Raw genomic sequence first — 15380 nt, forward strand, 5'->3', positions numbered from 1 at the left:
TGCTATAGCTTTGTATGCTTTAAAACCCAAGGATTGTTTTGTTTTGTTTTGTTTGTTTTGGTATGTTTGTTTTGTTTATTTGTTCAGGTGTCTTATTTAGAAAAGCAAGGGGGACTAATAAAAAAAAACAAATACTCAGTGTAAAAAAAGGTTACAAGTAAGGTGGAAAGCATTAGTGAGTGCATTTAAAATCTTTTAGTTCCTTAACACTCACCAGAAAAAAACTTAGCTCAGGTTGTCTGTGGCCACAGATGCTCTCCATAAGTTCCGTAGTTTGGCCTCATAAGTAGAGCTCTCGGCCTTTGCCACATGTGAAAAATACGTGCACTCCATTGATTATACAGGGCTCTGAAAGGAGGTGAAGTGAACTGATATGAAGTCAACAACACTTGAGGAAAATCTACTCAAGAGAGATCTAGAATTGTGTTATGGAGCCACATGTATGAGTTTTGGTCTTACAGAAGTGGTTAAAATGGGCTGGATGCATTAGCATGACCTGAATTCCCCATTTCTAGAGGGGTCCTTTAATCCTTTAGTGCACACATTTCAGGGCCAACCTAGGCAGCCAGTAGTTTTGTATAAAAATGTGCTTTAATGCATTTGTAAACTAATCTCCTGGTATTTGCAGATCAGCTTGCTGATTTCATAAGTATTTAATTTCTCATCTAATTGCTTCCTCTAAATCATATCCAATAGACTGTAATTCTTAATTATGTAAATCTAAATGGCTAAAACAGCAGCATAAGACTTCTTTAAGTCTTCAATGTTAATATGGGCCCACGGCTTCCTGAGCCTTCGTCCTTTCCCTCAGTGAATTGGAGATGTTATGGGTTCCCTCTCAGCAGAATTTATATGTCAGTATAAACATTTTGGTCCTGTTCCATGAACTGACTCTCGAGGAGAAGCAGAGGAGATGGTTTGAAGTTTAGGCCCTGTCAGCACATCCTTAGAAGAGGTCACCAGGCCTTGCACACCCCCAGCGGTGCTCTATGTGGATAGGTTTGGATTAGAAGGTACTTCACATGTCCTCTGTGCTACCAGGGTCTGCCCAGTGATGCACCCTGCTGCTGTCATAACTGGGGGTGACCCTGACCTCTATAGGGACAGAGTCAGGGTCAGACAAGAAAGCCTCACTCTGTTGGGCTTGTGTTTGTCTATTAGTGATAGGCCTGAGCAAATGTTTAAATAAGTTCTGGAAACATGGAGTTGGGCTGGTGACAACTTCTCAGTTATTAGGGTTCTGTCACTTCGATGTTTTGCTGTACTGGCCCTATCTACAGTTGGATTTCCATGGCTGCTGTACCTCCAACCTTTAATTCTTTCAAGGTAGAAAGAGGCACATTTTACCAAGGCCCCACCCAACCAGTGAGCTCATGACATGCTTCTTCCCCTTCAGCATAGGGGACTGTAAGTCTAGAAGCAGGTATCACGCTGGGCAAACTGCTACCTCAAACATCGGAGTTCTGTTAAAAACAAGAGAAAACAGCATGGTGGTTGGCACCTAGTCCCCATCTCCTGAAGCCCCACCCACTTGATCTGTTGACACAGACTAAGAACTACACGTCCAGAAAAAGTCCTGAAAGTGACCGTAGAGGTGGGACCCTGCAGATGACAGCACTGAGCACAGGAGCCTTGCTCTAAGCCCTGGTGTCAGTGACATCACCCTATAAGATTTCTGTTTGGCGCTTCTTCCCCGCTTAGTACCTGCAAATCTAAACCTCATTCATGGCTGTTAGAAAAATGATGGGCAACATGCATGTGAGAAGAAAAAGCTGAACATGACTTGTTTTCCCTAACATATACTCTTTCATAGGTTCCAGAATCTCAACTTTTACCAGGACAGAGGTTTCAAACAAAAGGTATGTTTTCTTAACAATATAATTAATGTTTTGTTTGTTGTTGTGGGAAAATATATGTAATGTAAATTTATCACACCTTTAGCCATTTTTTAAATGTAGAGTTCAGAGGCAGGAAGTACACATTGCCATGCAAGCCTCACCAGCATCCATCAGAGAAAGTTTTCATTATCACAAGTGGAACTCTATCATTAAACACTCATGTTTCTCACTCCCTTCTGCTCCAGGCAGCCACCATTATACTTTCTGTCCTGTGGGTTTGATTGCGCTAGGTAGCACATGTGAACTGGAAATATACAGTCTTTGTCACTTTGTGCCTGGTTCATTTAACCTAACACAAGGTCTTCAAGGCTCATCTACAGTATATTGTGTTGACACACAATACATTATATCAGGATTTCAATTCCTTTTAATTGAGTATTATTCTATTGTATGTATATATCATGTTTTGTTCATTCCGCTCATGGATACTAAAGTGCCTTCTGCCTTTGGGGACCATGACAGTGCTGCCATGATCAGAGGTGCATCCTTTCCTAAACAGAGTTTTGAAATTACAGTAGGTTCCTGTGAGTTTGGTGTACACAATATGCAGCTCTTGTTATTTGTAGGTAGGGAGCACACAGCTTCCTTCCCCAGCCTTTCTCTCCACTGCTTTCCCTTCGTTTGTGTTTATGTTGATAGGTTTTGAAAGGGCTTTGCTTATATCTTTTGTTCTTAGATCCAGAAGAGCAAGGGGACATTGTGGTAGCCTTGTACCCTTACGATGGCATCCACCCAGATGACTTGTCCTTCAAGAAAGGAGAAAAGATGAAAGTCCTGGAAGAGTAAGTGTGCCCAGGCCCTGGTAGCACCTTGGCCGCCGCTCCTGCAGACTGCTCTTTTGCTTTGCTTAGGCAGCAGGAATAGAGCAGAAGGAACTTCCCTTTCAAGAGTAGCTGTGGGCACCTCTGTCGTTTCTCCCAACAAGGACAGACATCAGTTTCCTTCTTTACCAATGTGCTACCTAAGAAGTTTGGCTCTGTGTGGCATGCTACTTAAGATGGCCACTGTGGAGTTTGGGAGATAGCTCAAACCTGAGTTAGTTCTCAGGACCCACCTTTAAAAAAGAAAAGGTGAGGTACATTGGCACAGCCCTGAGGAGCTGGAGACAGGTGGATCCCTGAGGACTCTCTGGCAGCCAGTCTAGCATACTTGGCAAGTCCCAGGCCTGAGAGATTGTCTTTTAAAAATAAGATAGAGCTGGGCGGTGGTGGTGCACGCCTTTAATCCCAGCACTCGGGAGGCAGAGGCAGGCGAATCTCTGTGAGTTCAAGGCCAGCCTGGTCTCCAAAGTGAGTTCCAGGAAAGGTGCAAAGCTACACAGAGAAACCATGTCTCAAAAAACCAAAAAAAAAAAAACAAAAAACCAAAAAAAAAAAAAAAACAACAACAAGAAGATAGGCAGCATCCAAAGAATGATAGATGAGGCCATCTTCTGGCATGTACACCCATGTACATCTGTGATGCATACCTGCAAACACAAGAGCACCAGCACATTCATGAACACACACACACACACACACACACACACCACACACACACACACACACACACACACACACATACATACACATACACACACACACAGGCATACACACACAGGCATACACACACCACACACACACACACACACACACACACACACACACACACACACACACACACACACGCATATACACAGGCTTGAAAGGCCATTTTCATTTGTTATCTTGCATAGATCTAGACGGGGCTCACGGGCCAGTGGTGTGATTTCCAAGGGTTTGCCACAGTCACGCTGGAGAGCTCTGCTCAGCTGCAGTGCGCCTGCCCTGAAGCTGCTTGGATGGTTCGTTTCCCTGACCCCTGTGTGTTGACTCACACATGTGACCCTGGTCAGGCCACAGGGCACAGGGCAGTGAGGAAGGAGAACAAGGAACTCAGCACTTAAGTCTAACTTCCTTCTTGTACTGAATTTGCATGAAGCAGTACCCTGGCCCAGACCTGCCCGAGGAGGGGGTGGGAAAGGGAGAATCCCTTAGGGAAGATGAGATAAGTGCTGGTCCGGAGCTTCAGCATGTGCTTGTGTTTAAATACGGCCCTTCCTTCTGACAGTTGCATGACCTTCAAAAGTTACTCAGTCTGTTCCTTGGAATTTTAACTTTTGAAATGGGAATGACACCACAGGACTGTGGTGAGCGTCGTGTGTGTGTGTGTGTGTGTGTGTGTGTGTGTGTGTGTGTGTGTGCGCGCGCGCGCGCGCGCGCGCGTACAGTTGTCTCTGAGCATCTATCAGGAATGCGTTCCCGGACCACATGATCGTATTCACCTCCTCTGCTTCCTCCAGTATCCCCTACATTCCACACTCACACCCCTCCCCACTTCACATCCTCCTCCTTTCTTTCTCATAACCAACTAAACCCAATCAGTGCTGCCCATGAATACATGAGTGTGGGGCCATGTACCGTGGCCACATCCCCAAAGAATTGTTCTCTCTCTCCAGGCAGCTGTCCACTGCAAGTTGTTCCCCAATTAGGGGTGGAGCCTGGAGAGCTCTTCCACTACGACCTCCCAATACTTCAAATAACCTCTGGGTGACGTCTAATACAATGTGATTGTGATTGCTATAAAAATAGCCTTATGTTGTACTTAGACAGAGAAGACGAAGAAAACAGACATAACAGTTTTTCTAGCATGGGCAAGGTCCTGGCTTCAATACCCCTGCATGGAAAAGTAAAAAGTTCAGCCTAAGAGTTCTGCATACTTTCAGTCTACAGTTGGCTGAATTTGAAGATGTAGCAGGCACAGGCTGCCTGTGTGGGTAAACAGCTCACAGGTACAGCTCACAGGTAATTACTATCGACCTTCTCTCACAGACAAGGTCTGTGGGGGCATTTGAAGAGGAATACGGAGTCTTCCAGGGACCCATCCCATCCCCCCTTCTGTAGCTCAGCTGCTACTTGTGGGCCTGGCCCTTCCTCCTTCACCTCTGCCCTCTGGGTTAGTGTAGAGTCATGCAGTGTCATGGTGATGAGGCTCACTCTGAATTGGTTTTGGTTTATTTTTGTTGTTTTTCTTTATTCATGGCACCTATCTCTGGGGAAAGCGGATGTTTTTACAAACAAGTTTATAACACGAGAATTCTGAGTCAGTGTTCCTTTGACTCTGATTGCTACAAGAATTCTTAAAAACACACCTTAGCCGTGTGGGGAAATGAGAAATGTTTGGTTTCTATAAAATGGGCATTTTCCCAACTCTTCTCTATGCAGCCCTGAACATATCAAGCCACACTGAAGCTGTCAGCATGCTTTTTTGCTCCTGTCACTAAACATACCTTTCATACGAAAAGGAAGAAATCTTCCTCTTGGATTCTGGGATTCCGGGGTTGCTCCCGCGTGCTGTCACTCTGCAAAACAAACACCTCAGTACAATTGCCATTGTAGGTCACGACTTCTCTTTCCATTCCAGGCATGGGGAATGGTGGAAAGCTAAGTCCCTTTCAACAAAGAGAGAAGGCTTCATCCCCAGCAACTACGTGGCCAAGGTCAACACCTTAGAGACAGAAGAGTGAGTCTCCTGGCGCATGGCCATCTTGCTGTTTCTGTTTTTATTTTTATTTTTATTTTTATTTTCTATTTTTATTTTTATTTTTTTGTTTTTTCGAGACAGGGTTTCTCTGTGTAGCTTTGCGCCTTTCCTGGGACTCACTTGGTTGCTGTTTCTGAATGCTACATTACATTGCTTGTTCACACGCGCATCATCTTTTCCCTCCCTGCCACAGCACCTATGAAATGTGAAAATATCTTCACAGGTGGTTCTTCAAGGACATCACCAGGAAGGATGCAGAACGGCAGCTTCTGGCACCAGGGAACAGTGCAGGAGCTTTTCTTATCAGAGAAAGCGAGACTTTAAAAGGTGAGTGAATGGTTGGAGACCTTGAAGAAGACTGCATAGGGACTCAGGGACTTTTCCTAGACATGGAGCCTAAGGCCTTGTGCATGCTAGGCAAGCATTCTACTACTGAGCTACAGCCCTAGCCCAGGGAATCACTTCAAAAACTATTCCAGGATGAATAAAATGAAGTATATAGTAGTTCTAGTAATAAAAGGGGTGCTTTTGTTTTGTTTTGTTTTGTTTTGTGGCAGAGCCTTTCTATGTAGCCCCTGGCCTGCCTGCAATCAATATGTAAATTAAGCTGACCTCAAGCTCAGAGATCCCTGCCTCTGCCTCCTGAGTGTTGTGATTAAAGGTGTGTGCCACACTTAAATATTTTTTATTTTAAATATGTTGTTATTATTATTGTTGTTGTTGTTATTTGTGTGTGTGTGTACATGTGTGCGTTCCTGTCTGTCAAGGCACAAATGTGAGATCTGAAGGCAGCTGTGAGACTCAGTTCTCTCCTTCCTTCACGGGTTCTCTGGGTTGAACTCAGGTTATCATCAGGCTCACACAGAAAGTTCTTTTTCCCTGCCTAGCCATTGTGCAAACCCTTTCAAAGTGAAAATTTCATATTTTGATAACAAACAATAAACTCAAATGATTAGTGTTAATAAATAAAAAACAGCCATACTTATGGCCAGGTCATAGCACACTTCCAGTTTTGTTGTGTTATCATGAAAGTGAGTCCTGAATATCAAGAGGAAATGCAAAATAATTTTTCTATTCAGATAATTGATTTCAGAAAACTGTGGTGGAGAAGGAAAATGATTTGTTGGGTACTTGCCTAGCAAACAAAATGCTATTGTCATTTATCAAGTCAAATTTTTATAGTATCTTTTATTTTCCTTCTTGAAGTAGGGTCTTACTGTGTAGACTTGGCTAGCCTAGAACTGGCCAGGTTCATCTGCTTCTGCCTCCCAAGTGCTTGGGTTAAAATATCATGACACCTGGCTGCAGGGCAGGTATTGTGATATTTTATATGATATAATACATTATATGATACATTATGTAATATATATGATACATCACATATATGATACATATATGATACATTATAAACATACATATTGTATTGTACATTTTATGGTAAAATGTACCACAATGTAGTATAATATAGACCTTATTAATAACACATAGGCATGTTCTTCTCAACTTTTTCCCACAGGAAGTTTCTCTCTGTCTGTCAGAGATTATGATCCCGTGCATGGTGATGTTATTAAACACTACAAAATTAGAAGTCTGGACAATGGTGGTTATTACATCTCTCCACGGATCACTTTTCCCTGTATAAGTGACATGATTAAGCATTACCAAAGTAAGTAAACACTGGAGGTTGGGAGAGGCAGATTATTTTTGTAACGATTAGTATCAAGTGGCAGATACTACTTTGTATGAAAACTTTTCTTTCAGGTAATGTGGTGGATAATATTCTACAAGTAGTATGAACTCAATATGTTGATACTCCTTGACTTCTAATAAGCATGTATTCTAATAAGCCTATTGGGAATTGAAATGAGTTGAAAATGCATCCCAATGGCCTTGTCTTCTGATCACCCCAGCTTAATGCAGCCTTCAGTAAATGCGCTCAGACCCTTAAATTCCTACAGTTGACAAAGTCTGCTAGTTTTCTAATCTACACAGTGGCTGTCAGCTCATGCGAGCTGCCGAGTAATAGACTGGAGATGAACACAGGCTGGTTGTTTAGTCACACTTGCATCTGAGTACTAGACTGGAAGTGAACACAGGTTCGTTGTGTAGTCACACTTTTATCTGAGTACTAGACTGGAGGTGAACACAGGTTGGTTGTGTAGTCACACTTTTATCTGAGTACTAGACTGGAGGTGAACACAGGTTCGTTGTGTAGTCACACTTTTATCTGAGTACTAGACTGGAGGTGAACACAGGTGGGTTGTGAAGGCACACTTGCATCTGAGTACTAGACTGGAGGTGAACACAGGTTGGTTGTGAAGGCACACTTTCCTTCTGGATAAAGTGGAAACCACTAAGTTGGGCACTCTAACTAGGGGTATCACTAGATCCAGAATGAGAATCCTGCTGCATTTGCCATGGCCTTCTTCCTTGGTATGAGCTATTTAACATCCAATGTTTCCCCTTCCTGTGGAGGAAAGTATAGATTATTTTTGCATAATGCATATTCTTAATGTGTGCAAATATTCAAAATAGGAGATATGCAGATCTGTGCCTCTGAGTGTAATGCATATATGTAAAAGGAATATGTGTCCATGGTAAAAGTGCGCAGCATAGCACTGAGAATGTATTTAAAAGTAGCAAGTCGATGCCTTGTGCCCAGTACCAGTTTCTAGTCTTGTGAAGCTCACCTCTGTGTCCTTGGGTCCCTTCGTTGTGACTGAAGATGCAGGACCTGCTGTGGCTTCTTCCTGCTGCCTGATCTAAAAGGCTCTCTGAGAAAGCTCATGGAGGGTTAGCTTAGGTCCAAAAACATGGAGCAAAGGCAGTATGGAGAGAGCAAGGGACTGGGCCTACGGAATCCTTCCTCCCTCTCTCATTCCCAGTCACTAATACTTCTGGCTGAGATGTTGGGGGCTTGTAGTACTGTGGCCCTGTTCTGGAGTGCAGGAGTAACCTAACTACGTCCCTGCCCATGTGCCACTAAGCTTATGAGGACTCAGGTATCAGAATATGTTTTTGTATGACAGTCCATCACTGTCTTTATTGTTTTTTTTTTATATGCTGGCAGTGTTAGTGAATAAAATAAAATATTTCAAATTGTCTTCTAGTAATTTTGAAAATTGTGATTATGCAAAAGTTACTCCCATCACCATTTTAGATGGTACCACACTAGATATTATAAGAATAACAGCTTTTTCAAGCTCTCCTGTATAGGCACTTCTAAAACAAAAAGAATGTACCGTATAGGTTCTGCATTAGGGATTCAGTCAGCCAAGTATCTTTAAATGCATCTGCACTGAGTATGTCTTGTCAGCACTCCCTAAGCAATACAGGATTACAGCATAGTGTCTACATTACATGTGGTAATATAAGTAATACAAGGATGATTTAAAATAAGGTATGCATATAAAGTATTACATTATTTTATATAGGAGACTTGAGATTCTGATTTTTGGAATTTAAGGGGACCCTGGCACCCATCTGCCATGGCTACACACTATATTGCTTGCATTTCTTTTCCTTCTTCCTTCCTTCCTTTCTTCCTTCCTTCCTTTCTTCCTTCCTTCCTTTCTTTCTTCCTTCCTTTCTTTCTTCCTCTCCTTCTCCTCCTCCTCCTCCTTCTTCTTCTTCTTCCTCTTCTTCTTCTTCATCTTCTACCCCTTCTTTTTCACATTTATTTAGTGTGTGGGGGGAATCCAGGATTTAATATAGGTTATTAGGCTTGGCAGCAAGGTTTTTTGCCCACTGAGCCATCTCACCAGTCAGTCCTGCATGCATGTCTTAACGTTTGTCCTTCCTTTCCCTTTAGAGCAGTCTGATGGTCTATGCAGGAGATTGGAAAAGGCATGCATTAGTCCCAAACCACAGAAGCCGTGGGATAAAGATGCCTGGGAGATCCCCCGGGAGTCCATTAAGTTGGTGAAAAAGCTCGGCGCAGGACAGTTTGGAGAAGTCTGGATGGGTGAGTGTTCAGCCAGTGTCCCACTCTGTAGAGAGTGGTGAGGGGTTCAAGCCTCTGACAGTCACTGAGCTAGGCAGTGGGCTTCTCAGAGGCATAATTTCTTGCTTTCCTGTCTGTCTCAGGCCAAATTCTGACCTGCAGGTTCTGTCTGTTTTGATAATTTCTTTCATCTTTTCTCTCTCTCTTGCTCTCATCCTCACACTCTGGCTACACTCAGGTGTAGGACCCACTAGCTTAATAGTAAGCCTCCAATTTATTCAATTTGGGGGTCACCAACAAAAGATACCCAAAGACCTACTATTAATGAATCCTTCCTTAGAGCCAATATTATCTTCTCAGACTGGGAGGAACTACACCGAGATTTGAGCAGAGGCTTACTCTGGGGAATTCTTTTTATTTTTTATTTCCATTTTATTTTATGTGTATGGATGCTTTGCCTACGTGTGTACGTGCACGATTTTCATGCCTAGAACTCACTGGAGTCCAGAAGAGGGCATCAGATCCCCTGGGACTGAAGTCCAGGGGGTTGAGAGCCTTCATGTGGGTGCTAAGATTTGAACCCAGCTCTTCTGCAAGAGCAGTAAGTGTCGTTAACCACTGAGTTGTCTCTCCAGCCCCCAGGACTTCTTGACCACCTCAGTTGTCTCAAGTTTTCATGGAATGTAAATTTACTTATGATAAGATATATTTTTTAAAGTTTCTAAGTATCACATTTTCCATTTGGTTCTTTAAAACAAAAAAACCAAGGATTTTGTCTTGGCCAGGGTAGCATGGGAAACCACATGTGTGTGCATCATTCTGTGCCAACTTTGGATGAAAGCGAAATGAATTTGAAAATGTCACAGCCCTGGCTGACAGTAATGGAGGATCCCAGCCTGCATCAGCCACAAAGTGTGACGTGGAGACCCGGAAGGGATATAGGGTTTTTCCCTTGGAAATCTAGGTCCTGCTATCTTGGCTCTGTACTTTGGCCTAGTGGCACTCTCATAGCAGAAGTCTTAAATGTGCAAATACTGACCCAGCTGCAATTAATTGATATCACAATGTAAGTCTGAACAGAAAAAATTTATACAGCTCAAGTAAATTACAGTCCTATCATTCTTTCTACATTCCTCGTTGAATCAGCTGTCTCAGAACCTTTGAGATTGGGCCTGATTGCTTGCTCTAGGCTCAGTCTCTTGCCCCAGCTACCTGTGTCATGATACCATCTCTGTTTTCCTCCTCTTTAAAGAAATTAACATGGCATTGGCTAACAAAATTAATGATGCCAACAGAGCAGTTCAGTGGCAGTCAATAGGTTCATAAGCTATGATCCACCTCAGTCTAGTTGAACATATTTTCTTCACCCCAACAAAAGTCATTACACCCATCAACACTCTGTTTTACTGTTTGGAACAATACTGGTAAGAACATTCATATACAAAATATTATATGAATACCTTTTCATTTCTCTTCATTGTATACTAGGAATATTTACTGGTTAGTTTATTTTGAACTCTTTTAGAACCTACAAAACCAGTTTTTTAAAAATCTGGCTATCTTCTTTTTTCCTCCCTGAGGAAATATTTGTATTTATTTATTTCTTAGTATTTATTTCTCTTTCCAGATTCACAGAATAGGGCAAGGATGGTTTAACGAATGCTGCACACTACCCACCTGTCTTCACCAGTCACTAATTCTTCACTGTTTGTTGCATGTGTGAATGCATGCACACGTTTTGTTGCTGTTGAGGCACTTGGAGTAACTGCCTGTAGTGACTCTTTGCTCCTAACACTGGTACCCACAGTTAGTATAGTACTAACTCTGCTCCCATTACAGATGCAACATTGTTCTTTTGACGATTTTGCACTTAACACATCTTCACCTCCCTTACTATGGAAAATCCCTGCGTCTTCATCATTTATGACATTCATATCCTATAAAACACGGGGCCATTGTTTTATACCACGTCCCTAGATTTGGATTTTTTCCTAAGTGTCCTGTGGTGTGGTTCACCTTTTCTTTTTTCTTTTTTTTTTTTGGTTCCTAAGTGTCTTTTGTGTGTGGCACCCAAGAATTAGACAGTGCTGTGTTCTTGCTGCTATATCAGGTTGCACTAAAGCCATTTAGGAAAAGTTCTTTTGTACAGTCTTAAAGCATCTACTGGAAGATTATATATTAATTACAAAAGAGAATCATGAGTCCCCATGGAAATATTTGTTGGGTTTCTTTAAAATCAAAGAGAACAGTAGTAAAATGGGATCAACTACAGTGCCCCTCACAGACATATCTGATCTGCAAACTATATTTTGATAGATTTTCTCAATTTTAATCATAAAACCAATGTGAAAGTAATGCAGTTTGGCCTTCCCATGCATAATTGCTGGCTAAGGGATTGACATCTGTCCTCAAAAAGATTGTAGGGCAGTTCAGCTGTACTGTGCTTTACCTGGGTTGGACTCAGTCACCCCAAAGCTTGGTGTTTTCTTCCATCCTCCTTAGGTTCAGCTATGAAACAAGAATTAAGGCATAAAACTACATGCAGAGGGATATGCACACCCACTGGCAAACCAAATACACTCAAATCCAGGTGCTCAGGTGGATTGGATGGGACTTACATTTCACTTCGTACTATTTAAAAGAATGTTGTGGTTGCTGCACTGCCTGTGAGGGTCAGAAAGGCCCATCTGCCAGGTGCCAGGGCTGACCTGATGAGAGCTGGCCTACTCCGACTCATGTTTCTACCCTAACAAGGAAAAATGTGTCCTTAAATGTGTACACCACGGCTCTTCATTCATTTGCCAGTGGCACTTGGGCTTGCTTTCACGCTTGGCCTACAGTGGACAATGGTGCTGTGACCCAGCATGACCCCCGCCTTCAGGGGAGCGATTGCTGTATCTCTTTTGTTTGCCTGTCTGAGGTGGAGGGCTGTGTATACACATGTGTGGGTGCCTGTGGAAGGAGGAGAGGGTGTCAGAGCCTCTGAGCTGGAGTTACAGGTGTTTATGAGCCATCCAATGTGGGTGTTGAGAAAGTGAACTCAGGTCCCCTGAAGGAGCAACAGGTACTCTTAACCAATGAGCCATCTCTCCAGCCTCCAGTTAGTGGTTACTAGGATGCCTTTACTTGTGAAGTTTTAAGGAAGTGGAAGCATCAGTGTACATTCCCACTGACAGCGTGCAGGGGTACAGATTCCTGAATGTTTTTTCTTTCTAGGAGGTTTGTTAGGTTCCTGTGATAATGTTTTAAGGGATGTGAGGACTGTGGTTTTGATTTGCTTTTCTCTGTAGATGAGCTAAACTGAGTGTCTTCTCATGTGCACGATGGGCATTTCTGTATCTTACATAGACAGACGTATGTTCCATTGTCTTTTTTAATTGACAGGTGTGGTGGCACACTCTAATCCCACCACCTGGGAGGCAGATGGAGGCAGATCTCTGAGTTCAAGGCTGGTCTGGTCCAGTGATTTCCAGGCTAGCTGGTGATAGATAGTAAAACCTTGTCTCAAAAAACATTGTTTATTAAGTTCTTTAAAAGAGATAGTCAGAATAACCTGTCTGAAGCCAGGTTGTAACAGACGCTACCTAGCAGGACTGTTGTCCCGACTGAAACAATGCAGGAAGGTGTTACATGCCTGATGACACTGTACACAAAATCCTGTAGCATCATGAAAGATCTACAGAACAGACAGTTACTAGGGGCTTCTACGTGGAACAAAAATGGTGCATTTCTTTTTTGGTTTTTTAAATTTTTTGAGATAATTGGCATTCATTTGTGATTATAAGAAAGAACACAGATGGGGCTGTAGAGACGGCTCAGAGGTTAAAGATCACTGGCTGCTCTTCTACAGGACTTGGATTCAATTCCTAGCATCACATGGCAGTTCTCAGTGGTCAGTAACTCTAGTTCCAGGGGATCTGATACCTTCTACCGGTCTCTTGGGCACCAACCATGCACTCATGTACAGATATACATACAGGCAAAACACTCAGACACATAAAATAAAATTTAAAAAATGGAAAGTAATGCCAAGCCAAAGTAAAATTAAGAAACAAGTTCAATTTAAAATGAAAGAGAGAGAGAAAACAGAAGTGAAAGCAAAGCCTGGACAGGAATGTGTGTGGCAGCATTATTTATAGCAGTGGGAGAGTGGCCTAGAGTCCCAGCAGTTATGAAAAGGAAGCAGGAGGATTTTAAGTTTGAGGCCAGTCTAGCCTACATGGCAAAACTGTCTCAAAAAGAAAGTATAAACAATCTGAATTCTCACCAAGAAATTAGTGCATAAGCAGAAATTGTTACGTCCATAGCGTAGGAACCTACGACACGGGGATGAAGAGCTGGTCACGGCGGAACATGGATGGCCCTTGGAAGGGGCTGGTCACAGGGCACTGTTCTATGCTTCATTTTGATGAAGTGTCCAGAACAGGCCAAGCTACTGAGACTGAAAGCCGGTGCCCAGTAGCTGAGGGGCAATAAGGACGTAGTGGAAGAGACTGTTAAAGGTATGGGATCTCTTTGGGGGTTAAAGGAAATGCTTCAAGTTGCTTGTGGTAACAGCTGCACAGCCATGATGGATTGTGGGCCGAAAGGGACAAACAGTGTGACTTGTGAGTTCTGTTTGAACAAAGCTGGCATATGTGTGAAATAAACAGTATAGTGAGCTTCCAGGTACCATTTATCCATTTCCCCATAGTAACACCTCACAAATTTCTAGTAAAATATCACTACTAAAGTAGTGGCATCGATAGTTTCATTCATCCACTCATTCATTCATTCATTCATCCATCCATCTGTGAGACAGAGTCTTGCTACGTATCCTTGGTTTGTCCAGAACTCACTATGAGCCCAGGCTGACCTTGAACTCACAGCACTTTCTCTCCTAGCCCTCCTGGGTACCAGGAGCCACCATGTAGCCTAGTTGTTTCTAAGTCTTTCAAGGGAGGAGGGAAGGAAGAGGAAAGGGGGGCAGTGGGAGAGCAGAAACAGAAATCGTGACCAGAAGTCTGAGTTTGGCTGCTGGTCAGGAATCTCCTTGACTCCTGAAGATTTCATCTGAACTTTAGCAGGGACCCTGGGAGTGAAGCCAAAAGAGAGTGAGCTGCTGGTGCTGGGAGAGCGTCAGCAGTCGGGGTGGGCGGGGCTGCCTCAGTCCTGTGCGCATCTCAGTCATCTGAGCCTGAGGCTGACAGCGGACTGGAAAGTCCGGGTTTAGTTGGCTTGGTTTGGGTTGTTGTTGTTTTAAGATTTATTTTTATTGTTTATGTGTATGAATGTTTACCTACATGTACGGAACATGAGAGTGCCTGGTACGTAGGAAGAGCAGAAGGGGGCACCGAACCCCCAGAACAGGAGTAACAGGTGACTGTGAGCTACTGTGTGAATGCTGAGAATGGAACCCAGGTCCTCGGGAAGAGCAGTCAGTGCTCTTAACTACTAACCCCTGCCCCCATTCAATTTCTAATCCTCAAGGAATGCGTGAGCTAGTTTTTCACACGGGTGCAAAACAAAATCCAGCCAATTAAAATCAAGCCACTCTTAATCGAGGGAATTACCGTTTTTGCTAATCACAAGGTGTTGTTCACAGACTGCCTCTCATGTTCTAAGATCTGAAACACAATGAAGAGATTGTCAGATGTGACCTGCCCTGTGCAGGAAGACAGCTACGAGGATCAAAGGGAGAGGTGTCTCTGCCTCAAGCTGTTTCCTCTTGTTCGTGTGACCCCGTGCCTCTGCCGTGGTACCTTGCTTCCTCCTCCTATGGCGGATTGTTAATATTCCAGAGACCTAACTGGACAGTGAGGAGGAGGAGGAAGCTTTATTTTAAGAAATGAAAGTTTGTAACTGAATTTTGCTTGATACAGTCTTTGTTTACTTTTTCTGAGACAGGGTCTCTCTGTAGCCCTGGCTGTCCTGGAGCTCACTCTGTAGACCAGGCTGGCCTCAAACTCAGAGATCCACCTGCTTCTGCCTCTCAAGTG

At 43.2% G+C, this 15380-nt stretch overlaps 1 protein-coding gene across 2 annotated transcripts in view; it reads left to right on the forward strand.

Moving 5' to 3' along the window:
- The window catches only part of Lyn (LYN proto-oncogene, Src family tyrosine kinase), a 125087-nt gene that overhangs the window by 60084 nt on the left and 49623 nt on the right, over positions 1 to 15380 (forward strand). For both annotated transcript variants that reach the window (XM_059253821.1, XM_059253822.1), the window contains exons 3-8: positions 1814 to 1859; positions 2575 to 2680; positions 5340 to 5438; positions 5683 to 5786; positions 6976 to 7125; positions 9271 to 9423. In XM_059253821.1, coding sequence (XP_059109804.1) covers positions 1814 to 1859; positions 2575 to 2680; positions 5340 to 5438; positions 5683 to 5786; positions 6976 to 7125; positions 9271 to 9423 — 658 coding nt within the window. The remainder of the gene's footprint in view (positions 1 to 1813; positions 1860 to 2574; positions 2681 to 5339; positions 5439 to 5682; positions 5787 to 6975; positions 7126 to 9270; positions 9424 to 15380) is intronic.

Source organism: Peromyscus eremicus, chromosome 2 (genome assembly GCF_949786415.1).
Source record: "Peromyscus eremicus chromosome 2, PerEre_H2_v1, whole genome shotgun sequence".
Lineage (NCBI taxonomy): Eukaryota > Metazoa > Chordata > Mammalia > Rodentia > Cricetidae > Peromyscus > Peromyscus eremicus.